Consider the following 27,195-nt stretch of genomic DNA (forward strand, 5'->3'; position numbering starts at 1 on the left):
TTTCCTAGGCCCCCGGAAGACCACTGGTTTGCCATGGATTCCCTCTTCTCAGGCTAGACAGCCTCAAAGAGCATCAGTCAGTCTTTCTTTGATTGTTGTATCAGAGCCCCAGCTTAGTTGCCTCACTTCTGTTTGTGGGTTTCCAAATCTCTTAAGTCATGTGCTCAAAGATGGCCTCTTACATCATTTCTACCTGTGTTTCGGTTGGCTTTTCACTTCCTGAGAAATTTTATTTCCAAATCAAAGGTTGGTGTGTCTCCACTCTGTGGGCTGGCTCCCAGGCACAGCTGTATTTTCAAAGGCATTCCACTCTGTTGGTGTGATGGAAGTGCTCCACCTTATAGGATTCCTCTGGTCCTTGGCCTTTACCTGAATTCCCTAAAGGGACTGTGTGACTCACCTGTGTGAGCTGCTGAAAGCCTATGCATCTCTTTTTGCTAAATCGTTCTATGTTTTGACTTGTGCATTCCATCCAGGTGAGTCCCTGTTTGTTAGTAAAAGAGATTACTTTCTAGAAGGGCGAAACCCAAATCTGAACTGTCCTGACTCCTGTGCTTGAATTTCTTGAAAAAACAAATCTGAACTCTGTCACTTGTTCTTTATTTTCATAAATAGCGGTGGCGGAGTGAGTTCCATGGGTATTATTAGTTTTGCCTGTAGGTCCTCATGACCTACATGCCTTTACTCCGCCCCCCACAATTTTCTCAGCACCAACTCCTTTCTCGGAAGAGCCTTTGATTGTGATTTGTTTTGTGGGCCGTCCCTCTCAGAAGACTAGCCAGGGGAAGGACTGAGCAATCACTCTTAGCACTGAGCAATGGCCTCTAAGGGTCTACAAATGCGAACTTGAGAAACATTGCTGTAAGTTGTTCTTCCTTTGCCTGTCTTCATATCCAATATGTCTGCTCTTGAAGTCCTAAACCTTTCTAAGCCTCAGTAGCCAGTGGGTATGAGTAAGGTGTTTTCAACATTCCACCTGAATTGTGAAGACAGCCTTCACTATTGGGTAATGAATGCAGCTAACACTTTGAGTCCATTATGCCAAAGGCTTTAATATGCCATATAATCCCCACAGCAACTCTAGGAGCTGCTGGGAACAGAACATAGAGCCAGGTATCCACTGGGTTGCTATGTTTCCCTTGTGACCCTCTCAGTATGTGACATGAAGATTCAATTCGATATTCACAGCCAGTTGCCAGTTCCTTTTAGGCCTAGGATATTAAATGATCCTCTGTATGATGAGAACGTTGCCTTACGACCACAGCATAAAAATTATATGTGTGCTTTTCTGTGTCACTCAGCAACTGAGATCATTGCAGATTTTGAATGAATCATAGACTTTTATTAAAGTATGGGTTGGTTATCTCTTAAATGAATATTAGATTTGATTATATCAAGCCGTGACTGAACACAATGTGACCAAGACCAAGAAAGCATCAGAGAGAAACATTGTATATTTTCTTTTTTGTCTTGATAACAAGTTCATATCTTTTATTATGCTCAGTGTTTCCAGTTTTTTGCTGTTTATATCTATTCTCTCAAATTCTATCTTCTTCATAAAAAAGGTTCTAAAATATGTCACACTTCTTGAATTGATGAAATGGATATTTAATATACTGAGAGTAAGCAAAAAATACATTTAACCGCCTACTTAATTTAAACTTTCACTATCTCACTGTAATGTCCATAAAGCCAATAGTAATCTGTGGGAAGATAGTAGACGCCAGTCATTTGTTACAGAAGAAAATGAATAAACAAGAGACACGGAAACATTTTAATAAGAAAATATTTGCTAATAATCATAGAGATGATAAAATAAATATTAAGTTTATCGATAGTATTAAAATGCTTCAAAAAACCTTGTAAGATATTCCACACAGGTGATTATACCTGAATTCATGCATTTTTACACAATATGGACTAAAAAGATCTTTTATTTCATTCTATGTATACATGGGTGTGGTGTGTGGCACATGTGGAGGCCTGAGGCTGACATCAGGTGTCTTTTTGGTTGCTGTGCACCTTATATACTGAAGTGGAATCTCTCACTGAACTTGGCTTGGCGTTTCTGTCTAGCCTGCTTGCTCTGGGGAGCCCCTGGCTCTACTTTCTAAAGTGCTGGGGTTACAGAGAGCCTGCACCCCATCTAGCCTTGGAACTTTGATTCTCATGCTTTGTGTGGTGAGTGTTTTCCCCACTGAGCCATCTTCCCAGACCCCTGAGATCTCTTTCTTCCCATCAAAGTCTTGTTTTATTTTAATGGCAAATTCACATGATCTGTCATTGAGGTCACTATGTACAGACACGAGAAGGGAGCTTTATTTCTTGTCTCTTCCTACTTGGGCAGTGTCCTGATAATCTCTCTCTTGGCTTGGAGGATTCCTCACAAGTTTGTGTGCTTCCTAAGTCTTAGCCCTTCAAGGCTCGGCCTGGTTAACCAAGAACTTCTTGCAATCCCTGTCTGTCTCAGTGTGTGGATGCGTTTATTAGAATCTGCTTGGTTTTTTTTTTTTTTAATACATTTTGTTTCACCTATGGGTACAGGATGTATGTGATACACATGGTGGTCGATCTCTTAGAGTCACCGTATCTCCTGATACACAGGATCTGAGTCACCTTAGCAGGCACTGGAGGACTGGCCATACTCTCCACCTCCTTGTGCCCATATGCCTTCACTTCCATGGACGCAAGGTGTTTGTCTGCCATCGAGCTGTGGAATGGACAGTCACAGGCCTATGGATGGTCAACTAATCTTTGATCAGCATCTGGATCTGCTGAGGTGAATTGCCTTGGTGAATTCACTGGCGTCACTGTGGTCCAACCAGACCTTCTTCTCACCATAGCAGAGAACGCCAGAGGCAAGCCTCTCCTGAAGCCTGAGCATTCTCATGGCTGCGGATCTATCAGCGAAAGGAAAGCAAGAAGATCTTTTAAATGACATTAGTGACTGGTAATTAAAAATCTCAGAAAGAGCCATTTCTGTTTCTGTCTCCAGCAGCTTCGGGGAGACAAAACAAGACAAATTAAAAACAAGGGCTTCAGAACGACTTGTATTGAAGATCTGAGTATGCAATTCTTATCATGTTTTTCTGGTTATATTTACTATCAATACCCCCACCCCACCCCTGTCTGCCTCTTCTGACCCATCAGCCATCAAAGAGGAGCATGCTGGCTTGGAGACATTGTGTACTTTGCTAACTTTTCCCTTCAATTTCTCATGTCAAGCAGGTCAGGTCCTCCAGCTCCTGAAGCAGAGCAGGGAAGCCCTCAGGGTAGCAATGTAGAAATTCAGGGACAAGGGTGTAGGCAGGAACTGTCTCCGCAGACAACCAAGTCTACCTATTAGAACAGGACACAGCAGCATTTACAGAAAATGCTATGTGGATGTACAGTCTTCGCTGCTGAGAAGAGATTCCTGTCATGTGTGGTGGTTGACGGAGCAGTGTTCCCTTAGGCTCTGGTATCTGAAGACTTGGTCCCCTGGTAGTGGCGTTGTTTGGGGGAGGTACAGGAGATGTGGCTTTGCCACAGGAAGATTGTTACTGGGGGTGAGCTTTGAGAGTAAAAGCCTCCAGCTGCATGGAGTTCACTCTGCTTCGTGCTTATGTTTCAAGCGGTTTGCTTCCAGCTCCTGCTGACACGCCTCCTTGTCATGATGAACTCTTACCTTTCTGGAACTATAAAGACCAAATAAAGTCCTCCTAGAAGTTGTTTTGGTCACAGTGTTTTATCCCAGCAACAGAAGAGTAACCCATATACCATATAAAACCCCTATCTCCAAAACAATCTAAGGCTCCCTCTAGGACTTACGGTTTCGAAACAAAGCTTGATAGGTATGTGCATAGTGGATGTCCTGTCCTTGTCTTGAACAGTAGAGGGCAGGGTTATAGAATGAGAGCTGGGCAGGAAACTCCCCCACCCATTTCCTTAACACTGTTGCTTAGAGAACAATTCCCTGAAAAGGCCTTGATTTTCATAGTTGGGTTTCATTATAATCTTATGGTTAGGTCTACATGGAGTACTGTGAATCCATTACTGCACCTGGAAGAGTTACCTGAGATAAGCCCCACAGAGCAGCTTAAGGTAACACCTTCCTCATGCCAGGAAGGGACAAAGCAAGGAGTGTGAGTGTGTATGTGTATATGAGTGTGTGTGTGTGTGTGTGTGCATGTGTGAGTGTGTGTGTATGAGTGTGTGTGTATGTGTGCATGTGTGTGAGTGTGTGTGTGTGTGTGTGTGTGTGAGTATGTGTGTGTCCCGACTTCAGGGATATCAGAATAACGTGGAGCTGAAGAGGACTCTGCAGCCAGGCCTATTCAGGTCCTGGCCCCAACTTTGTCGTTTATAAACTCAATAACTCTGGGAAAATCCCTCTCACTTTCTAAGCTTCTGCTTCCCAGGAGCAGAGAAAAAAAAATAATCCTCTTAGAGATTAAAGAAGATATGATTCATCATGTTTTCACAATACTAATGATGGCAGATTATCAATAAATCAATACTATGTCTTGACTTAGAATATATATATATATATATATATATATATATATATATATATATATATATAACAGTATGGCACAGTGCTGAAAAGTGTATATTCTAGATATCAAATACTTACGTCCAATGCAGACTCTTACAGTCTAGCCAGGCTCCACTGAGGTTCTCAACTAGGCCTCAATGTCAGCCTATAAAGACATAACTGATATGCTAAGGCAGTTTTTTTAATAGCGAAAAACCATATCCTTTGGACATATCCCTGGCTCCCTTTAGAGCGCCTGCTATGGATTTCTCAAGACAGCCAAAATAATCTATTATTTGTTCAGATAAAACACAGAGACAGGGCCCCTGCCTCAGCCTCAGAGCATGTGGGAGACTCATCAGTGTGTGCCAACAAACCCCACGTTTCACATAGATCAACTCTTCCCTTTGTTCTTTTCTACCTCCCTAACTACCAAGACCCCAAGTACTGCCCCATGCCCACTTCTCCCCTTAATATGCTCAGCTGTTGCAAAACAGAGTGAAGTTGGGTCGAGTTTAGCCTGGCTTCTTCTCTGTCACAGCAGTGTACGGCTGATTAAAATCTGTCTTTACCAGTTTAACTAGTGACAGACTTTTTTTTTAAAATCTTGGACACTTCATCAAACCTTTCTAGACACCTCACTTTCCTCATATATAAACTAAGAGCTAATACCACTCTGTAGAGTCACTGCAAGCTCTCAGTGAGCTAGGATATAATAATTGCTGCACTTAGAACAGTAGGAATTCTCTATTTTTATTAGCAACACAAGCTATTTAATGCTAATAAGGTATGTCTATTGAATTAAAAAAGATATACATGCTGTGGGATGATCCCTCTATATGCTGTGAATATGTATTACTCTCATTGGTTAATAACAAAGCTGTTTGACTTATCGCAAGGCAGGATAAAGTTATGTGGGACAATCAAACTGAAGACTGGGATGAAGGGTGGAGTCAGGAGAGACTCGAACTGCCCAAGAAGCAAGATGCCAGAGGACGGGTAAAGCCATGGGCCACGTGACAATACCCTGATTAATGGAAATGGGTTAATTTAAAAGTAAGAGCTAGTTAGTAATAAGCCTGAGCTATTGACTGAACATTTGGTAATTAATATAAGTTTTTGTGTGTTTATTTGGGACCGGGCAGTCGGGACAGAAAAACTCTATCGTTTACAAATACATGTGTATTTCTGTATACACATTTCCTTATATTTGATAGAGTAAAGCCAAGCGGATGAAGGAAATGGACGTGACTTTTCAACTAGTCAGTTATTGACCAAGAGTGAGGTTTTATGGTAGTACCTGCAGCTATTGATCTGGAATACAGTCAACTGATACGCAAATCACAAACGTCAATACATTTTAGCCTTAACCCAGTAAACACTTATCTGATCAGTAGATTCCTTCACAGAACTCCTTCTTAAAAACTACAAAGGTCAGACCGCATTTCAAATGTAACAAGATCCTCTGTGGGATTGGTTAAATCTTGTAGTTATTGATGACACCAAAAGAAAGTGAAGTGTCTGAATCTGTGTCTTTGATTGCCAGGTTACCCAAGGACATAGCTATGGGAAAGCTCATGGGACGGAAGACTTCTGAGTTACAGTGTCTTCCTTGCTGGTTGTGCAACTGAGTGGGAAAGAACAGAAGATCCAGTTCCCCAGCCTTTTCTCCATGAAGAGAGATTTTGCACAGCAGATTACCAGCACAGAGAGCAGCATCCAGCTCCTGTAGCCTGAAACACAAAGGAATCAATGTGTTGGTCCAATGTAGGGACCACTCAATGACCAACACCATTCTAGTAGTAGCCTCTCACAGAGTCTCTCACTTAGTGTCAGAACTTCTCAGCCCAAATGCCTTGTTAAGGGAGCCATGGCCACGGTGAAGCCTCAAACACGTTTTCTTGCTGTTGAGTTGTGTTGGTTTGAGTCTGTTGTAGAGTAATGAATTCTAACAAAATTATTTCTACTTACCACATTTTGTTCATTTCCAGTTTCTTCTCTCCAGGTGTATTTTCCTATTGAGATTTATAAGAATGGTAGGGAATAATTATGAATCGTTGACATTTCGGGGAGGAGGAGGTTTACTGGGGAGTGAACCTGGAGCCTTGCCCACGCTAGGTGAGTATTTTACAATTGAGATATAATGCCAGCCTGTATCAACATTTAAGTGAATGCTTTGAAGGTTGACCTTCTCTAGTAGTTAAACAATGCTGTTAGTGGGAATGCTTCTGTAGTACCATGAGCCTGTAAGAAGTTTTAGAAGGAATAGGCAATTGAGAGATGAAGAAAAAATAGGAAATCAGAGGACTTTCAGTTAATTGGGGAGGTTATTTGGGTCAGACATGTTACTTATGGGCAGGGTTTCAAGTCACACTTGTTTCTGGTGTTAAAGAGACAATAAAAGTCATCATGTAGATTGAAATCCCCATGGAGCTGGCCTTCCTGCTCCATAGAGCTAGACCTGCTGGCTGGGGTAGTCAGGGGATAGCTGTCTCAAAAGGATGAGTATATTAAAAATACGTAGCCAACCACCTTCCGTGTTACGTTCTCAGTATCACCCCTGTGTAGGATTTTTCTTTCCTTTCCCTAAATTTCCCACACTTCTCCAAAAAGTTGTTTCTTTCCTCTCTCTGCCTTGGTTTAGTGATTGGCAGCTCATAGTGGCGTAGGATTGCATTTTTCTTTTGGAAGTTTGATTTCCTTATTGTCTTTATAACAAAAGCACCTCTGAACGTTGCCTTGACCCTTTCCCTCCACTAGTATTAAAACAATGACAAAACCTAAATAAACCACAATAATTTCTTCTCTAGAAGTAAAAGAGAGAAATCTGGATATGTAGCCCTTTTTTTGCAGCTGTAATATAACCTTTGATAGTTGATTACTAGGTGCAATGGTGAATAGGGATCAGGCCACCTTATGTGGTAAGTACCATGCTTAAATAAAAACAATGGGTTGTTTTGGGGAACCTGTCCGGCAACTGGTTTGAACTGTGTTCCTGTGAGTGAGATCACTGAGCAACAGCACTGGGAAGAATTGCAAAGCTTAGAAACTTAAAGCTCCATGTCTAAAAATGTTTTTGTTTTAACAGCCCAGTCAAATAGTTTGGTTCCATTTTTAGTATATAGTTGCTCCCCTTTCTCTCCCAGTTCACCTCGTTCTTTCTTAAGTGTGACAGTGTTGACTCCTGGAGTCCTTGCACTTGCTCACTGCCTTCTTACACAGGTTCCTGCTCAAATATTTGAGCTGTGCCTCCTCACATTTCATGATATGGTTTTGTGTTCTAATGTTCTGCACAGCTCCCAGTGCTGCTGGGCTATCTTAGTTCAGACTCTCCATAAAACAAGGGCCCAAAGCAAACACAGGTCTGTGCTAATTCTCTAGTTGGAGGTGCTAACCCAGGGAAAAAGAGGAGTGTGGATGGGGGTAAGAGATGGCGAACACACAGCGCTGCTGTAGGGTGCTGGTGACCTCATTCCCAGAAACTGCTGCTGGGAGCCCAGCTTTAACATGTTTTCTGATTTCTTCCTGTGGGGGCCCACAGAGGTTCCCTAGTAAGGCCTTCCTCAAGGTCAGAAAGTCTGAGCTTGCTTTACTCAGCAGGGCTGCATAATAGGATGATTTGACCAGGGGCGTGGTTACCAGGTGTTTTGAAGGGTTTGTACTTGTCTGTATGGTGTGCTTTGATCTTGAAAGGGGAAGGTCTTTGCCTCTCCCCTTGGCAGTGTATAAAAGGCCCATTAGAATAAAGGACAGGGCCCTCCCGAAAATGTCTTGTGTCTCTGTCTTTCTCATCTAGCTTTCTACCTAATACTTCCTCATTCCTCTCTCCTCCCCACAAGAACCCTTGGACAGGTAGGAGCTGGTCTCCCATACCTTCCCATCTCTACTTCTTGGGTATCTGCATGCTTCCTTCGGGTGCCAACTCTCCTGCATTGTCCTGTTGTGTGATGTGGTACATTAGTACAGCAACTGGCAAAGCCACCCTGAACATGCTATAGGAACTACTGCAGCTGGGTTTTACTACCAAAAGGACTGTGGCAGTTAGTGCTCAGATTACTCCAGCATAGACCTGGGAGGCAGGTAGGGCCACGTAGATGTGAGATAAGCAGAAATTTGTCTACTCTCCCAACACTGCACACTTACTTGTATATTACCATCTCCCACATTGAGGTTGTTTTGTCCAGTGCTCACAATATATCCATAGCCACAGGGAGAATATTGGACATATACTATACATAAAATAAATATTTATTGAATTAATTTACTGTGTGCCGGGGTAGTTAAAGGTACTATAAAACACAAAGATTGTCACCATCTTACAGATGAAAACTTAAGAAGATAAATGACTTTCTAAGTGCTATCTAAAATAACAGCAGGCATTGGATTTCTGGAATTTGGGGATTTAGTATTTTTGTATTCAAGAAACAGCCCCTCAGAGGTAGAAGATACACTCATATTGATGAAGACACCATGTACTTCAGACATAGGCCCCAGAGGCTTTTGAGTTAGAACTGACCTAAAAGCGTGCTCCTTGAAGACTAGCATTCATGGTACCAGAAAGCACCATGCCAGTTTCAAAAAGGGGAAGAAGCTATCAGTTCTACCCAGAGATGACACCTATGAACTAGGGTGCAGCAGAGGCACACACACACATTGGTGGTAGCCAACGACTCTCTACTTGGACTTAAGACCATCTCAACAAGAAGGACGTCATGCCTGCTAATGGAAACCTAACCAAGTATCCAAAGCTGGTGAAGTCATGGATCTTGGAGGAGTCTCTACTAATTACTAAATCAGTACAATCCCTAACTATGTTCTAAAATTTTATCATTATATGCAAAGATGAATATAGTCTTCACCCCTCATCAAGGAAACTTCTCTTTTCAACAGATGGAGACCATTATAGAAAACCACAACCAATCAAAATGCAGAGTTGTGGAACCCAGTCCTAACTGATGCATCTACTACTGCACCTGAGGCTCAGGGATCATTGCAGAAGAGGAGGCAGAAAGATTTTAAGAGCCAGAGGACCAGAGAGTTTGCTGTGAGAATTGTCTCCTAGAAATGTTAGAAGCTACACCTATAAAGTCTCAACATGACTTCCTGACAATTCCTGAACAAGGATGACACGAATAGACATGTTAACATGGATGGGGGAAAGCTCATGAGACCTCAAACCTATAGTTCCAGACAAAGAACGACAGGCAGCTAGGGAATTCTGGAGTGGGAAAAATAGTCTTTCTCAGGGAAGAGCATATTAATTTAGTATCCCATTCCAAATGGTCAGCCCTGGAAACATATGCATGCAAGTAACCTTATATAGTCTGAGTAGGTTGTATTTAGGTATATATATTAAAGAAAAGTGAGGCCATGAATTTGAAAGAGAACGAAGTGGGACACATGGGGGACTTTGGGAGGAGAAAAGGGAAAGAAGAAATGGTGTGATTATATTATAATCTCGCAAAGAAAAATGGTGTGATTATATTATAATCTCAAAAAATCTTTAAAAAGACACAGCATGTCTCAGAAATGACTACTCCTGACTTGACTTTTGTATATACTTTTGTAAGGAATGAGAGAGAGAGAGAGAGAGAGAGAGAGAGATTGAGCTGACCCATTTTGTGTGTGAGAGAGATTGAACTGACCCATTTTATGAGCATTTTGTCTTCTGCTTAGTTCTCTATGCTCATCTTGTCATAAATTTGGTATGTCTATTTACCAATAATGAATATTCTGAAAGGGAAATCAGGAAAACAATTTCATTTATAATGGCTTCAAAAACCTAGTGATAAACGTAAACAAGAAACTGGAAGACTTCTAACCATGAAAATATTAACATGGAAGAAAGAAATTGAAGAAAACCTAGAACACGGACTTTCCGTGCTTATGAACCGGCAGAGTAAATGTAGAGAGAAGGGGATCTTACTAAGTGTAAGCCCATCCCACTTCTATTGACAGTCCTCAAAACAGTAAAAAAAGTTTCAGAATTCCTGTGGAAGCGCAGGAGCCCCGGACAGCCAAAGCAATCCTGAGTGAAAAGAACCCTTTTGGAGCGGTCACCACACTTGACTCTAAGTTACACTACAGAGTCACAGTCACCAAGCAACAGGGAACTGGCATAAAGCAGACAGAAGCTCTCTGAAGTCGGATAGAGGGCACGGAATTAACCCCTTAGAGGTACAACCACCTGATTTTTGATCAAGATGCCAAAAAAACACTTGTTGGAGGAAAGACAGCCTCTTCCACAAACGGCCATGGGAAAACTTGACATCCACGTGTATAAGAAAGCAGCTGCAATCTTACCTCTCTTTCTGTTCAAAAATCAACCCAAAATGTATCAAAGATGTCAATCTGGGCAGAAAGTCTGACAGCGTTAGCAGAACACACAGCCAAACACGTGAAGATCTAGTCACGGGCATGGAATTTCTGAAGGGGATTCCAATAACTCAAGAAATAGCACCAAGCATTGACAAATGTGGCCACAAGAAATTTAAAAAAGACTTCTTCACAGAAAAGGAAATAATTTGTCAAGTAATGAGACATCCTACAGAATGGGAAAAAATCTTGTACATCTGACACAAAATTAATATTCAGAGTATATAAGAACCCAAAAATAAAATTAAAAGACCCTGAACAAGGGGCTGGGAAGATGGCTCAGTTGGCACAGCGTGCAAGTGTCAGGACCCGAGTTCAGATCCCCAGCACCTATATAAAAGCCAGACCTGATGGTGCGTCTGTAACCTCAGTGCTGCGTGGGGAGTTGGAACAGCCTGTGGCGGAAGGATCTCAGGAGCTGGCTGGCCAGTCCGTCCAGCCAAACTGGCAGGCTCCAGGTTCAGTGAGAGGTTCTGTCTCAAAAACTAAGATGAAGACTGACTGAAGAGGATACCGAATGCAGACCTCTGGCCTTCACATGCACAAACATATACACATACATCACACACACACACACACACACACACACACACACACACAAATATACCACCACCACCCTAATCAACTAAACCAATAAATGGGCTAATGAGGTGAACAGATAGTTCTAAAAAAATCTATAAATGATCAAAAAATATATAAAAAATGTTCAATATCTTTAGCTACCAGGGAAATGCAAATTAAGACTACACCAAGGTTTTATCTTACCATAGTCATCAATAGCCATCATAAAGAAAAAATAACAGAAAATTCTAGCATGAATTTGGGAGAAAGGGAAGAAATGTTGGTGGGAATGTAAGTTTGTCGAGCAAAATAGAAATCAATATGGGTATTCCTCAAAAACGTGAAGGTGGAACTGCTATTTGACCCACACATATAATTTCTAGGTATATATACAAAGGACCCTAAGCAAACACCAAGGCCTTTGTCCTTAGTTTATGGATGACAGTCTCCGTGTGTCATGGTCTGCCTTTTGTGCTCATCTTTGTCTTGTCCCCTCTTCTAAAGGATATCAGTCATGTTGGATTAGAGCTCCACACTCCAACCCCACTTAAACTGAGTTGCCTCTTTAAAGATCCTATCTACAATTGTGTAGCCACACTCTTAGATTCCAGGGGTTAAGACATGGTTCTTCTTTTTTTTTTTTTAAATATCTTTTTTTTTTTTAAAGATTTATTTATTTATTTATTCTGTTTGCATGTATCCCTGCAGACCAGAAGAGGGCGCCAGATCTCTTTACAGATGGTTGTGAGCCACCATGTGGTTGCTGGGAATTGAACTCAGGACCTCTGAAAGAACAGCCAGTGTTCTTAACCTCTGAGCCATCTCTTCAGCCCCCAAGACATGGTTCTTTTGGGATAGTATTCAGGGGAAATATTTGAGCCCATAACACCAATCCTTAAGAACTTGATTTTACCAAATGTGGGATAATGTTCTGTTCTTCTGCTTGGCCCTTGACTGAAATCACCAAAGTATGTCAGAGTAAGTCACAGAAAGATCCAGAAATATAAGAAGAGGGTTTTGTATCAAGTAAATAAAAGGCATTATCATCCAACCAAGGTTCATCATTTAAATTATGTTTATTTATGCCAATGCAAAAATACAATACAACCACTTAAAAAACAACCATTTCACCTTCATGTAACATAACTCTTCAGTGAACAGAAGCACTACTGTTAATGTTTTGGCCTTTTCAAGGTCCTGCCTTGGGTCAAAACAGTATTTAGAGAAAGAATAAATTCTTCCTAATACACATATGAAAGAAACTTCTATTTTCTAAAATCCCGTTTCAGCAATAACACAAAAATAGCACAGACAGCCCTGTGTAGTGGTGGCAGTATTGCCAGACTACTGGGAGAGCATCTGCAGGGTGCTCCAGACTCCGTTGTCTTGGACCATTCAGGGATCCAAGGAGATATTAGGACTTTTCTTTTAAGTTTAGCCGTGTCCTCCCTGATTCACCCGAGTTATTTAGAAACCAGAAAGGATAGACTCTAGACAATCAAAACGTTCACAGATGTATCTGGGAGGAGTGAAGGAGCCCTGAGACTAAGATGACGATTCAGTGGACAACTGTGACGCCTCCACTAATACGAAGGCGTTCACCCAGTGAAGGGCTTCCCACGACAACCCAGTCAAGGCAATACACACTGCATGAAAATCCAGCCATATCCCAGGGACCCCTGCGCTATTTGTTCCCCGTCAGCACACTTTCAAACTGAGATAGTTATGCCGTAACTAACACAATCCTTCTATCATTTTACTGACAAAAGTCTCATGCAAGAGAGAGAGAGCCAAGGCTTGGAGTTAGAAGATGGAGAGTCCGTCTGTCCGTCCCCAGCTCTTCTGCCTAGCCTCTCAGCTTCTCTGTGGAGATCCAGTGAGAGCAAAGTGCTTTGTAGTGCAGCAGTAACCATGAGAAATTCTCCAGAGACTTTCTCTCCAATCCGCTGCTAGATCACTGATTGCCAGTGTAGATTTTGTACGTGGTTTTACCTTTTAGAGCAAGTGGGTGACATATCTACCCCATGAAGCTGGGTTGTGAATGCTGGGTGGTGCAGATGGGGTAGCAACATCATGCGGGAAGCCCAGACTCCATGAGGGACACCCTGAATGTAAAGCCATGTGACCTTTTATTCTATTACCCTAGATTCCTTTTTCTATTCCTGAAACTCTTTTTGACAAGCTAACAACTTACAGTTATTTTTAAATGGACACTTTCATATGACAAGTGTGGAGTTTTGAAGACCGTGAAACAGTGAAATAAAATGAAGAAATATGGGAGAACAGGAGGGCAACTTAGGGACAACAGGGAAATTCAGTCTACAAGACCCACATCTTCAGTTTTACTAGCAACATAATTTATAAGATACTTCTTCCTCATCTATGAAACCAAACACTTGTTTGTGTTCATGCCTTGAAGTGTGTACAAATCTAAGGCAATTACTAACATTTAATTTTCAATCTTTCACTCGGGATATTACTGGAAGAACTGTATTCTTTCTGGTGGTGGGAAACCAGAATCTCATTTCTCATATTAAAAACAAAAATCGCCAACATGATATGGCACACCTTTAATCCCAGCACTCAAGAGGCAGAGGCAGGCAGATCTCTGTGAGTTCAAGGCCAGTCTGATAAGTTCCAAGACAGCCAGAGAGACCCTGTCCCAAAACACCAAAAACCAAACCAACCAACCAAACAAACAAATCCTTCAGGAAATGGGAGATTTTCTGCAAGTTTAGAAAAAGCGGCCAGGGCGGGTATATAATAGAAGTGTAAGAATTCCGTGACTTCGTGGAGGCAAAGACTTCAGGTAGCTGGATTCAGGGAGCAAATGAGATTCTAATTCTGAGCATTTTTCATTGCAAATCAAGTCCCACGAATCATTTTGATGATTTTTTTTTTTGAGGCATCAATGCAACAGGGTTCCTATTCTTCGAGTGATCCTGGATTCAGCTCTTTGCTTAGGATACTCTTCTCTTGAGGATTTTGAACCTGCCAACAGGGTCTCACCTTCATGCTGAGAATGACTGGTCTCCAAAGGACCCATTATTATCTTCAGTCCACCTGCTTTGGGAGCAACAGAGAAAGACAGAGCAAACAGTGCATGAACCTTCGGTGCCAGGGAGGTTGACTTTCTCTGGCCGAAGCAGGTCTGTCTAGCCGTCTGCAGAAAGGCCTGCCTTGTGCTTTTCCCTGTGTTTGTAGGTCACGTTCTTAAAAGTGCTGGTGGAGCCTCTGTACAGCGGATTGGTTCCCTAAAGGACAGGGGAAAAAAGGTTCAAAGAAAAGGGGATGCATTTTGTTATTATACCACTTTAGTATCTTCAAATGTTTGCATTCTGGTTCAAATCGGAGAATCAAGCACAATTTTGGAAGCTACTTGAATAATTTTGATGAATTTTAAATTTTATTCATCTTTATTTCATTTTTTGTATGGTGCATGTATATGTACACTTCTAAAATTATTATTATTTTTAATTTTATTGTACTTAATTACTTAGCAGAGGGGCATTCATGTGCCAGTGTGCCGGTGGAAGCCAGAGGGTACCTTGGAAGCCAGTTCTCACCTTCCATCATGTTGGTCCTGAGAATCAAACTGTGTTGCATGCTTGGTCACAAGCTCCGCTATCCTCAGAACCATTTCCCCTGGCTCCCACCCCCCACCCCACCCCCACCTTACGTTGTAAACAGAGGCTCGCTGTTCACCTGGAGCTCACCAATTCGGCTAGACTGGCTGGCTAGTAATCTCCAGGGCTGTTTGTGGAAGGAACATCCACACACTTCTAGTCACCCCCCTCCTATCCGCTGTGAAGAAGCCCAGTAAACTCAGTCGTTCTCCAGAACGAACAATGATGGAATTGTGCCTAGTTTGTCATGGGACTTTAGGAGGAAGGGTAGACATAGTTTACAACTTCCCAGGGGAAAGAATTTTATCTCCAACTTGACAAAACAAAACTGGATTTGCTATCTGGAGAACAGAGGGAAACAGAAACATCTCCTGACCTCACCTACCTTGCCCTGGGATTCACAGGAGTTTGCCTCATCCAAGTGAGAACCACCACTGTACCTGCTTCTGTACTGCTTTGAGCCAGTGGCCTAACCTTTGACCAAGTGCCGTGTTGCCTTTGGTCATATGACTTCAGAGAGACAGATGCCATCTCTGGACTGAGGCTAAGTAGAGGGAGTTCCTTGGCTGGAGTCCAGGATGGGTGAAAACCAGGCTGCTGTATTGTCTCTACTCCTAAAATCAGCCTGGACAGTTAATCCAGCTGCTGTAAGCACTAAGAGCTTTTAAAGACCAGACAAACTTATGTGGTCTCAGGTAGGTGGAGTGTCTCATTTGCGATAAAATTCAGAAGAAGTTGTAGGAAGTTTAAGGGCTATTACTTGATAAAGTAGTCAATTGAAGAGACAAGACTGGAAAACATGAGCAGCAGGCAGGGATGATGGCTGAAGCCTGGGCTGAGGAGACAGGACGCAGATAGGGAATAGGAAAAATGAATTGGTTGTGATCTGGGCCAGCTTAGGTCTTTGTAGGACTGGGTACTTGTTTGTTGTCCCTACCCCATACCTGTCAATCATCAAAATGCACTTACTTCCCACATGAAATAGACTTGTGAATGTGTGTGTATGAGTGGTGTGTGTGTGTGTGCGTGTGCGCGCATGTGTGCAGGTATGCTTGCCTGTGTGTGGCATGTGTATAGGAGGCAAGAGGTCAATGCTGGGTGTCTTCTTCAATTGCCTCCTCCTCCCCCCAGCTTTGGAGACAGTCTCTCAGTTCTGTGGAACCCACCATTTTGGCCAGACTAGCTGGCCCGTGAGCCCCAGGATCTGCCTGTCTCCAAACCCTCCAGCACTGGGGTTGCAGATTTCAGTTGCTGGGTCTGCCTTTTGTCTGGGGATAAGAATTCGGGTCTTCTTGCTCGCAGGCTTTACCCACCCACGGAGCCATCTCCGTAACCCCACAAAATAGATTTTATAGTACTCTAGAGGGGATGACTCAAGTTTCAAGAGACGGGGCAACACACTGTTAATTTGTAGATAGTTAATCCTTCACTCTTGTTCAGTTTTCCTTTATTTTGAAACTACTTCATTGACTCAAGTCTGGAATAGTTCAGGGGCCCCTTGTGTAGGGCCAATGGACTAAGAGTCTACCCTGGTAGGAAGGTCAGGAAGATATGTAAACTGGACAAAGAAAAGGTCATTACTGACCTCCTTTTTGTTCAGTTGAGACTCAGGCTTAAGGTCTGATCTATAGTGGGTGAGTGTCCACGTTTAGACAAGGCCAGTTCTCGCTAAGTGTGTAAGGTGACCAGGCAGATTTTCTCCAGAATATCGAGGCCCTGACCTAAGCCTGGGTTCTGCAAAGCAGTGGCACAGTTTTCAGGTTTGAACAAAAGTGATAACTAGAAAGTCACAGCTTCCTTAATGACCGCCTGACTGCCGACTGCAGACCCCGTTTGCTTAGCACAGAACAAAATCAATCCATGGCTCCAAGAAATGTCAGGCTAAACGGTTTTTTCCCACCAGTTAATGACTTGTCATCCAAGGGAAAAAACTGTCTAATCAAAGATGAATTTAAATATCTTCCATTTGTATTTTCAGAAGAAAAATGCTGAGTTTTTTTTTTTTTATGTAATAAAAGGTAACCTTTCTTTATAGTCCTGACAAAATATTTCAGGAGGCAAGAGCGGAGATTTGTCTTCAACTCTCTCCCCTCAAGAGTCCGAGGGGCCTGATGGGTCAGGTGATCTCACTGTTTCCTCTGCTCTGGGTTTTAAAAATCAGTTAAGTTCACCTCTTGAGAAGAAATAGGTTTTAGATTAAAAGTGGAATTAAATTGAAGATTTTTAAATGTATGCGCCAAGCCTACATTTGCCCCAGGAGGAGGATATGTTAGTGAAATTTGGACTGAATATTGAACTGAACTTCTTTTGCATGCAAACGAATAATTAGTACCTGGTCAGCATCTAGTCAGGACACATCAAACATTTGTTATTCAAAGAAACTCAGTTTAACAGGGGAATAATATTTTCCATTTATGCCTTTATCTGTTTAGTGTGTGCTTTTGTCCCATTTTAGACGAAGAAACAGCTAAATTTTGGCATTTGAATTTCAGTCATGTTTAGCTTCCTGAGGGAGAACAATTCATGTTTTGGGGGAAATTAACTGTTAATTAAAACGTTATTCTAAAGATATTAATCATTTGTCAGCACTCATGCCTGCATTTGAGAACATTAAAATATGCTGGCTAGGAGACGTGCATCACAAAATAATCAAGTGTTTGCTTGTAGGAGCAGAATACCGGCTCATTATTTCCAGAAGCTTCGACCAAAGGCTGTTCTTAGAACAAATTAATAATTGGGGCTCAACTTCACCTGTACCAAAACTTTGGGGAGCCCCTGAACTTTTGACTGAATTGTTTTAATCCCAACACCTGTCTCCACTTCTCTTCACACCTACATCCTTCAATTTGCCTCACTAAAAACTACAGATTATGCACTCTGTCAGTCACCAGGCCTTTGTTAAATCTAATCAAATTAAACATACATCCTTGCTGTCTTTCAAGTATCCAGAGTCTATCAACCTTTTCCCAGTTGTCTTACAGCTGGGTTCTTCCAAGTCAGGACTCAAACCAGGGTCCATAGATCGAATTTGCTTATTATATCTAAAGCATTTTTACTCAAAAGATAAGGTAGATTAAAATTTTTATTAGCCTTTTCCCTGTTATGTACATTATGATTAGTTTGAAATCATTCCCCCAAATATAAACATTCATTATCAAAAATGGAAAATTCCATTTACTTTCAGAACAGGATATTGCTATAGGCTTAGGGAAAATAGTGTTAACATCAATTTATTTAGGCAGATGAACCCAAAGGCACGTTGTGTTTGCCTGTGTTTTCTCCAGTGAGTTCGCTGTTTTTGGAATCAGTGGTGTAAGATAATTGCTATTAGATAGCTAGACACACCATTAGAGATTGAGAGATGAAATTAAAACCATGAAATTGTTTCCAGGGGTCTCTAGAAATGTAATTATCTCTCCTGTAGAAAAGAAACCCTGAAAATTGCAGCCCTGTTTTCTGTTTGCCGACTGAGAAGACATTTAAATTATATCATTGAATACATATATTTAGAGGTTTATTTCATGTAGCTACTTAAATTTTATGTTATTCAGGGAAAAACTGCCTGGCATTTAAAAAGGCCTGTAAACTTTGCTTTGTTGTCCATTGTATCAGCAACAATATTTCCATGGAAATTGGCATGAACTGTCATACTCGCCATGAACATTATCCCATTAGCTAGAATACAATCAATTTACAGAAATGTTTAGATACAGAACCTATGCTTTGTTTGATGAGGTTGCCTCCACAACAGCCCTAAGTCACCGTAGCAGGAGTTTCATGAGTCTCTTCAGGTGTTTCAAGTCCACCATTAAGACACGAGGTGTCATGAGAATAACCCGGTGCTTCTATCTGCTCTCTAAGCAAGACAGAAATGAAAGCTGTTGGCGCTCCACGGAGAGTGGTCACGGAAGTGACCTCTGAGTTCTTATTTTCTACAGGGGGTGGCTGAGTCCCTGACCATTTCCATGAGGTCATGGAAGTGACCTCTGAGTTCTTTTTTTTAAGATTTATTTATTTATTATGTATATAGGAGAGGGTGCCAGATCTCATTACAGATGGTTGTGAGCAACCATGTGGGTGCTGGGAATTGAACTCAGGACCTCTGGAAGAGCAGTCAGTGCTCTTAACCTCTGAGCCATCTCTACTGCCCCAACCTCTGAGTTCTTATTTTCTGCAGGGGGTGGCTGAGTCCCTGACCGGTTCCACCAGGTCTCCAGAGGTCACATACCGTTTGCCACTTGGCCTTCGAGCGTTCCGCTTCAAATTTAGCAACTTCTTTCCGATCGTGAAGTGATACCAGTAGCTTCCAAATGCACAGCAGGACGACTCCGATCAGCAGGATAGCCAGCGATACTCCCAACATGATCATGGGGATGTTTGGAGGTTTGGGACAGTCTGTGGGAGCAGATGAAATCATCTTTAGAAGCTGTGACAATCAGCGTCTCACTGTAAGAAAGCTTCCCCCACCCCTCACTTCAATGCAGAGACTGAGTCCAGAGCACTGGACGTAGTACACAATTCTGCTCATCGGGTTTTCTATTCCCATATTTTCTACAGGAGAGGGGAAATACTGATACCTTCTTGTCCTGTTGGTTTTTTTTTTTTCTAAAACTGTGTTACTTGTTTAGAGATAGGTTTATATTTATTCTCAGTGGAATAAAAGATTTGAAACAATTCAAAAATGAATTTATAACCAGCCTTCCATATCCTTGGTTTTGCATGTACAGATTCAACAGACTATGCATTGAAAATATGTCTTTATTGAGCATGCCCAGTTCTTCCACTAGCTGTTGCTCTCTAACGGTAAGTACAGTGTATATTCAGATAGCAGTCACATTGTATTGGGTTTCAATCTTCTTTCCTTCCTTCCTTCCTCCCTCCCTCCCTTCCTTCCATCTCTCTTTCTTTTTTTTTTTTTTTTTTTTTTTTTGGTTTTTCAAGACAGGGTTTCTCTGTGTAGCTTTGCGCCTTTCCTGGATCTCGCTCTGTAGACCAAGCTGGCCTCGAACTCACAAAGATCCACCTGGCTCTGCCTCCCAAGTGCTGGGATTAAAGGCGTGTGCCACCACCACCCGGCTTCTTTCGTCTCTTGCATCCTACAATAGCGTCAAGCTTTACAGACAAGGAAGACCTTGAACACCTGAACCTCCTGCCTTTACCGCCCCAGTGCTGGGATTAGAGGTGTTTCATACTATACCTGGTTTTATACAGTGCTGGGGGTTGAACCCAGGGCTTCATATGAGCTAGGCAAGCACTCTACCAACTGAGCTACATCTCAACCCCCACATCACATCTTTTAAGTAACCTAGAAATGATTTCAGGTATATGGGAAGATGTGTAAACTCTATCCCCAGGTTTTGGTATTTTTGGCACAGGAGGATCTGGAGCCAATCTCCTGTAGATGTGGAGATATGGCTAGGACAGATGGTTAACTTTAAACTTTAATACAGCAGAGTGACAATTTTGTCAAGGATTTCCTTGAATCATGAACAGTCTCAGGATTATACAAAAAATTATTAGTCCAGCCTGGTTGCTCATGCCTGCAATCCCAGAACTCAGCAGTCAGATACAGAGCATATTGAAGGCCAACTTGAGCTCCACAGTGAGACGCTGTCTCTCACACACTGAGAGGGCTGCGAGTGTAGAACACTTGCTTAGCATGTGCAAAGGTTCAGGTTCCATCTCCAGAGCTGAAAAGATTGCCCTTACTGCAGATTCCTTGCCCCAGCCCCTCAGAAAGACCGACGATAATCATAGCTTTCTGTTTTATGAAATGCTCTGATTTCCTGGATGTTCCCAGACTAGAAGAGGGGCAGGTTCAGTTCTCATCTGATGTATAGTAGCTGTGTGGATTCAATCATTGAGTTCCCTGGCCTCACCTGTGAAATAAAGCACAGCGCTCCCTCATTTTCCCTGATGGTCTTGCTAATCAAAAACCACAGCCTCCTAGACCCCTCCCCAAGGTATTGTTTCAATGGGTCTTGGGTGATACCACAGGTCATATGTTATTAAAGGTATCCAAGTCACTCTTATGATCAGGGAAGTGGAGGGAATCACATACTCAGCTTGAAGATTCTATGGAATGTTGTTTTGGCTCTATTGATGGTATTATTGTAATTTAGCAGTTACATTGCACCTTCTTCCATTGCCAGTAAGATGACTGATCACCCTTGCAATGTGCCAGCAAGATGATAAATCTCTTAATGGAGCATTATAATTAAGCCCTTCTTTTGCTTCCCTGGGAAGAAATTCCACATCAAATGATCACTAAATATCTGCATCCCTCCACAGAAGTGAAGCAACACCCGACAATATTTGGGGGAGAAATGAACCAGGCTTAGTCTAGCCTCCATAACGTCACTCTTAAATAGCTAATAATGGAGAGTTGAATGCCGAGGACTGATCTTGTGGCTTTTCAGACCCGAATCTGAATAACCCCCCAGCAGCCTGATGCCTGGTCTCATACACCTTTTCTGGGTGGAAAACCATGAAAGTACATTATAGAGAATCAAGCAAGCAGAATACAATGTCCTACTTACTATAGCACCAAGAGCTAAAGGCTGTGTTGGAACCAGCAAATGAAGCATGGCTGTGTCCCTGAGAAAAATATACTGATCCAGTAGTATCTTTGGCTAAAAAATGTCTGGGCAGGGACATAGCATGCTCCTGTTCACAGCAAGACTCAGCCTGCTAGGACCTGCATCTGGAAAGTGAATCAGGAGGATGCTCAAGTAGGAACTCAACGAGGCACAGGTGTGGCTTGGAAGAGAGAATCATTGTAAGAAAGCAAGGTCCTAGGATACTGTGACTTTCTTAAGAAAAGGTTTTAGCCAAGTTCCAAGGCAGGTATCACAGCACAGACCTCTGCTTATCATGTTCTCCGTGATAGCTCTCTGGTGCTTAGACTGAAGAGCTACCGAGGTCGGAGCAGAGGGTAAGCTCTCCTCCCGTGTGGAATACTGCCTGTCAGGTTGGCTCACTGCGGTACCTAATGCTGAGGTCTCCAATACCTAGTTCTTAGCTCTAGCAAAGCTGGTAGCTGTACCATAGGTGGCTGTTGGGCACTGGAAATGTGACATCTGAATCAGGTTGTACTATAAGTATTCAAGGGTTACCTCACAGTCTAAGCATGAGAAATGTAAAAATCTTAAGGAGTTTGTTGATTTCATGTTGAAATGAGAGTATTTAGATACAATGGTAAAGAAAAGTAACTTCACTTACTTTTTTGACTTTTTTGGACTGTTTTCTAGAAAGCATTACATTTTATACAGAGTTTGCCTAACAGTCCTACTGGACAATGCTAACATTTTCTTTTTTAAGATTCAGATATTTATTACAGTTGTGTAGCCAGTGGGAGGCAGTGTAGTACAGTGGTTAAGAGCCTGGGCTGCAAGCCAGGCTGCTGGAGTTCCTCAGGCAAGCAAAGCGGTTCTGGGATTAATTACTGCAAGACACAGCAGTGTACTTTTCTCCGGGTCTCAGTTTCCTCACCCGTAGGACAAAAGTACCACTAGTGTCCACTTTACAGGGTTGATGGAGATACTGAGTGAATCAGCATGTAGGAAACACGAGCAGTGATGTGTGTTTAACAAGGGCCCCATACACAAAGGGATTGTGACAACAGATGCATGCCTCTGCCTTTCCTGTCTCCCAGAAGGCAAGGGTCTGGGTTGACCAAGCTCAACATGCAGATGTAAAACCTGCAGTGATTGGCTTCTTCCTGCAAAGAAGGGTCGGCTGTCCTTTCTTACATCTGACATGACTTGTAGGCTCTGACATTCTGTCCCAGTGGTTCTCAACCCACGGGTTGCAATCCCTTTGGGGGTGTCGAACCCCTTTACAGGGGTCGCCTAAGACCATCAGAAAGCACAGATATTTATTGTATGATTCATGACAGTAGCAAAGTTACAGTTATGGGTAGCAACAAAGTAATTTTGTGGTTGGGGGTCACCACACCATGAGGCACTGTATTAAAGGGTCGCAGCACTAGGAAGGTTGAGGACCACTGGTCTATTCAGATAGAGAAGGAAGATGAGTGATGCAATGCTGTGCCTGTATCCTCAGCAACAGCCAGCATGCTGGATCAGCTCCCTTTTCAGTTTGCTTAGAGGACACTGGGAAACATTAACTTCTCCTTGCTTTTCCTTCCGCCTTCTTTCTTATCCCAGCTACTAACTTCATAGCCACTGGTCTCAGCTTGAGGAGGAGGAACTCCTGATGCCTGAGAGAAAGCTACAGCCTTGGGGCTTCTGGAAGCACCAGGCCTGCCCAGGAACGGGGCATTCGAGGTATCCTTGGGCCTGTCAGAAGAGCTTGAGAAATCTCGGGCGGATTATTTTTTCTTCCCTTTCCCTTACTACAAACGACCAGAGAGAAATAAGACACTACAATAGAAAGGCATCAGACGTCGGTGGGTGCCGTGAAGGATGGCATGTTGGTGCGTTTCTCACACTGTGTACAAGCACAAAAGACCAGACAACAGTTCAGTACAAGACAGTGTTTACCGGCTGAAGGCATGCTCCATGGGTGGGGCGGGGGGGGGGGGGGGAGGGAAGGAGGGAGGGAGGGAGGGGAAAGAAAGGAAAACAAAAATGAAACAATGAAACTCAAGCCAGTCAAGCCCAGAAGCCTGCACACTGAAAGCAAGGCCTCCCGTGGAAAGTCAGTCGCTTGGTTGTCTGGGATGTGTTTTTCCAATAGAATCAATATTTTGAGGGGTGGTTTTGATTTCAGAATAACCTGCTAAGGTCACTACCACAGTGACAAACATGGCAATGGGGTGCAGCTGGAGAACCGACTTTGTAAAGCTGAGGAGGAGGAGACATGGGTTATTTTTTTGTATTGTGAAATAATTCAGTTTAGCACAGTATGACTCACCCTGTTTTCTTAACTGATGACTGCAAGATGCATTTTTTGTTCACATTTCTCAGAAATGTGTACACAGAGTTTCTAAATGCCTGTCACCAGGAGCGCCCTGCCCTCACAAACATCAAAACCGTGTTCACAGTCATCGCCACATTTCATGGGCTGTGCCTGACCTCCAGCTCTGTCTTGCCCTTGGCATGGAAATGTGAGGTTTCTCTGACCATTTCCTTAACTGTAACATGAGGTTTAACCCCACTTTGAAGGTATTTGGGATTACCTTTTCAGCCTCTGGGGTGATATCAGTTTGATCGCTTTGCTTTCCAATTCAGGACTTAACGTTCTCTCAGCAGAATGAAAAGCAAGCACACACACACACACACACACACACACACACACAACCCATCTGCTTTACACCCTGTGTGTACTGCTGCTGTCTGGGCCGGATCTTAGGCTGATGGAGTCAGATTTAACACAGATGTCATTTCTCTGGGACATTTTAGGGAGGGGTAGTCGTTGCTGAAGACAGAAAATATGAGTCACCTGTGAGTGTCTAAGAATGCAGCTGAGCTTTGTTAGCACAGTGGCTCCCAAAGAGGGCCTGGACCATCTGGGCTAAGTTGTCGGGGTGTAGACCCTGTGCATGCAGGCTTGCTGACTCAGAATACGGGCGGTTTAGATAAACGACAGAGGACGCTGATACCCACACAATTTGAAAGTGTCTTAAAGATATGTTCTCTACTGCTTCCCTTCCTATGTAGTGTGAACTTGCCTTTTCCCTTGGCTGGAGATGGAATTTCTATTGGAGCATTCCTGTGTTAGAAACTGATTTCAAGTGTGGACACGGTGGAAAATCTACAGAAGCCCAGAAACAGTGGGTTCTTGGCTGCCCTGGTCTGGTATCACTCAGTCTGGGCTGCCTCACACTCAAAGCAATCCCCTGCCTCATTCTCCTGAATACTGGGATATAGGTGTATGCTGGCTGTCCTGACACTTGGACGTCTTCTATAGCACCCCCGTCTGTGTTCCCTGGGTCTTTCCTGACCCAGCATTATCATTTAATAACCGTTGCTGTGAGGCCTCTTTTGGCACACATATTCATTGGTCCATCTACTCCTTCAGTTATCTCTTAAAAGATTGTGCCATTATTTTTTCCATTTTACAGATGAGGAAATAGAGGCTTGGAGAGGCAAGTAGATCCCACAATCTCAGGCAGTGATTGCACAACAAAATAGTTTTTGAACCACCACTTAAACTTGGCTTTAAAAGCTGCTGTACTCCTTCCTGTTGGGTTTTTGGAAAGACTCCCCTGCTGCTTCTGTTTTGTTTACTCAGCTCACCTTTCTACAGCACCAGTGGCAAGCAGCAAGGAGGTGATGGAAGTCATCATGTTACTTCACCTTAGTAAAAGACATGGGAATACCAAGCTGTTTTTATTACTATAGCTCTATAGCAGAGCTTGAAGTCAGGGATGGTGATGCCTCCAGAAGTTGCTTTATTATACAGGATTCTTTTAGCTATCCTGGGTCTTTTGTTTTTCCATATGAAGTTGAATATTGTTCTTTCCAAGTCTGTGAAGAATTGTGTTGGGATTTTGATGGGGATTGCATTGAATCTGTAGATTGCTTTTGATAAGATTGCCATTTTTACTATGTTAATCGTACCTATCCATGAGCATGGGAGATCCTTCCATTTTCTGATATCTTCTTCAATTTCTTTCTTTAGAGACTTAAAGTTCTTATCAAACAGGTCCAGTACTGGCATAAAAACCAACATACAGACCAATGGAATCGAATTGAAGACCCTGACATTAATCCATGCACATATGAACACCTAATTTTTGACAAAGAGGCCAAAACTATACAATGGAAAAAAGAAAGTATCTTCAACAAATGATGCTGGAATAACTGGATGTCAATATGTAAAAGATTACAAACAGATCCATATCTGTCACCATGCACAAAACTCAAGTCCAAGTGGATCAAACACCTCAACATAAATCCAGTTACACTAAACTTAATAGAAGAGAAAGTAGGAAGTACTCTTGAATGCATTGGCACAGGAGATCATTTCCTAAATATAACACCAGCAGCACAGACACTGAGCACAACAATTAATAAATGGGACCTCTTGAAACTGAGAAGCTTTTGTAGGGCAAAAGACACGGTCAATAAGACAAAAAGACAGCCTACAGAATGGGAAAAGACCTTCACCAACCCCACATCTGACAGAGGACTGAGCTCCAAAGTATATGAAGAACTCAAGAAACTAGATATCAAAATACTGAGCAATCCAATTAAAAAATGGGCTAAGGAGCTAAACAGAGGATTCTCAAAATAATCTCAAAGGCTGAAAGACATTTAAAGAAATGCTCAACATCCTTAGTCATCAGAGAAATGCAAATCAAAACGACTCTGAGATACCACCTTACACCTGTCAGAACGGCTATGATCAAAAACACTAATGACAGTCTATGTTGGAGAGGATGCAGAGCAAAGGGAACACTCCTCCACTGCTGGTGGGAGTGCAAACTTGTGCAACCACTGTGGAAATCGGTATGGCGGTTTCTCAGAAAATTGGGAATTGATCTACCTCAAGACCCAGCCATACCACTCTTGGGCATATACCCAAGGAATGCTCAATCATACCACAAAGACACATGCTCAACTATGTTCATAGCTGCACTATTTGTAATAGTCAGAATCTGGAAACAACCTAGATGCCGGTCAACTGAAGAATGGGTTAAGAAAATGTGGTACATATACACAATGGAGTACTACTCAGCAGAGAAAAACAATGACAACATGAAATTTGCAGGCAAATGGATGTAACTAGAGAATATCATCCTGAGTGAGGTAACCCAAACCTAGAAGGACAAACATGGTATGTACTCACTCATAAGTGGATATTAGATATAAAGCAAAGAACAATCAGACTGCAACCCACAGAACCATGGAGGCTATACAGCAGGGGGAACCCATGGTGACTGTGGCTTATAATAAGTTTTGGTTTTACTCAACCACTGGGCAAACCCCAGTGAAACATTTCCCTATTAGGATAAGAATTTGTACTGTATCAAGCTGATAATAGAGAATAAATAAATAAATAAATAAATAAATAAATAAATAAATAAATAAATAAATAAATAAAAGACATGGGAATGCCAGGCGGCAGTGGTGAACACCTTTATTCCCAGCACTTGGGAGGCAGAACCAGGCGGATCTCTGTGAGTTCTAGGCCAGCCTGGTCTACAGA

General features: G+C 42.4%; 1 protein-coding gene across 2 annotated transcripts in view; it reads right to left on the reverse strand.

Moving 5' to 3' along the window:
- Positions 1-12,589: 12,589 nt before the first annotated feature.
- Itgb6 (integrin subunit beta 6) overlaps positions 12,590-27,195 on the reverse strand; it is an 81,266-nt gene continuing 66,660 nt past the window's right edge. The window contains exons 12-13 of one of the 2 annotated variants that reach the window (XM_059259154.1): positions 19,307-19,473; positions 12,590-14,706 (exon numbers count right to left, since the gene is read on the reverse strand). In XM_059259154.1, coding sequence (XP_059115137.1) covers positions 14,608-14,706; positions 19,307-19,473 — 266 coding nt within the window. In that variant the 3' untranslated portion in view covers positions 12,590-14,607. The remainder of the gene's footprint in view (positions 14,707-19,306; positions 19,474-27,195) is intronic. The other variant, XM_059259153.1, reaches the window with a different exon arrangement.

The sequence above is a fragment of the Peromyscus eremicus genome, chromosome 4 (assembly GCF_949786415.1).
Source record: "Peromyscus eremicus chromosome 4, PerEre_H2_v1, whole genome shotgun sequence".
NCBI lineage: Eukaryota > Metazoa > Chordata > Mammalia > Rodentia > Cricetidae > Peromyscus > Peromyscus eremicus.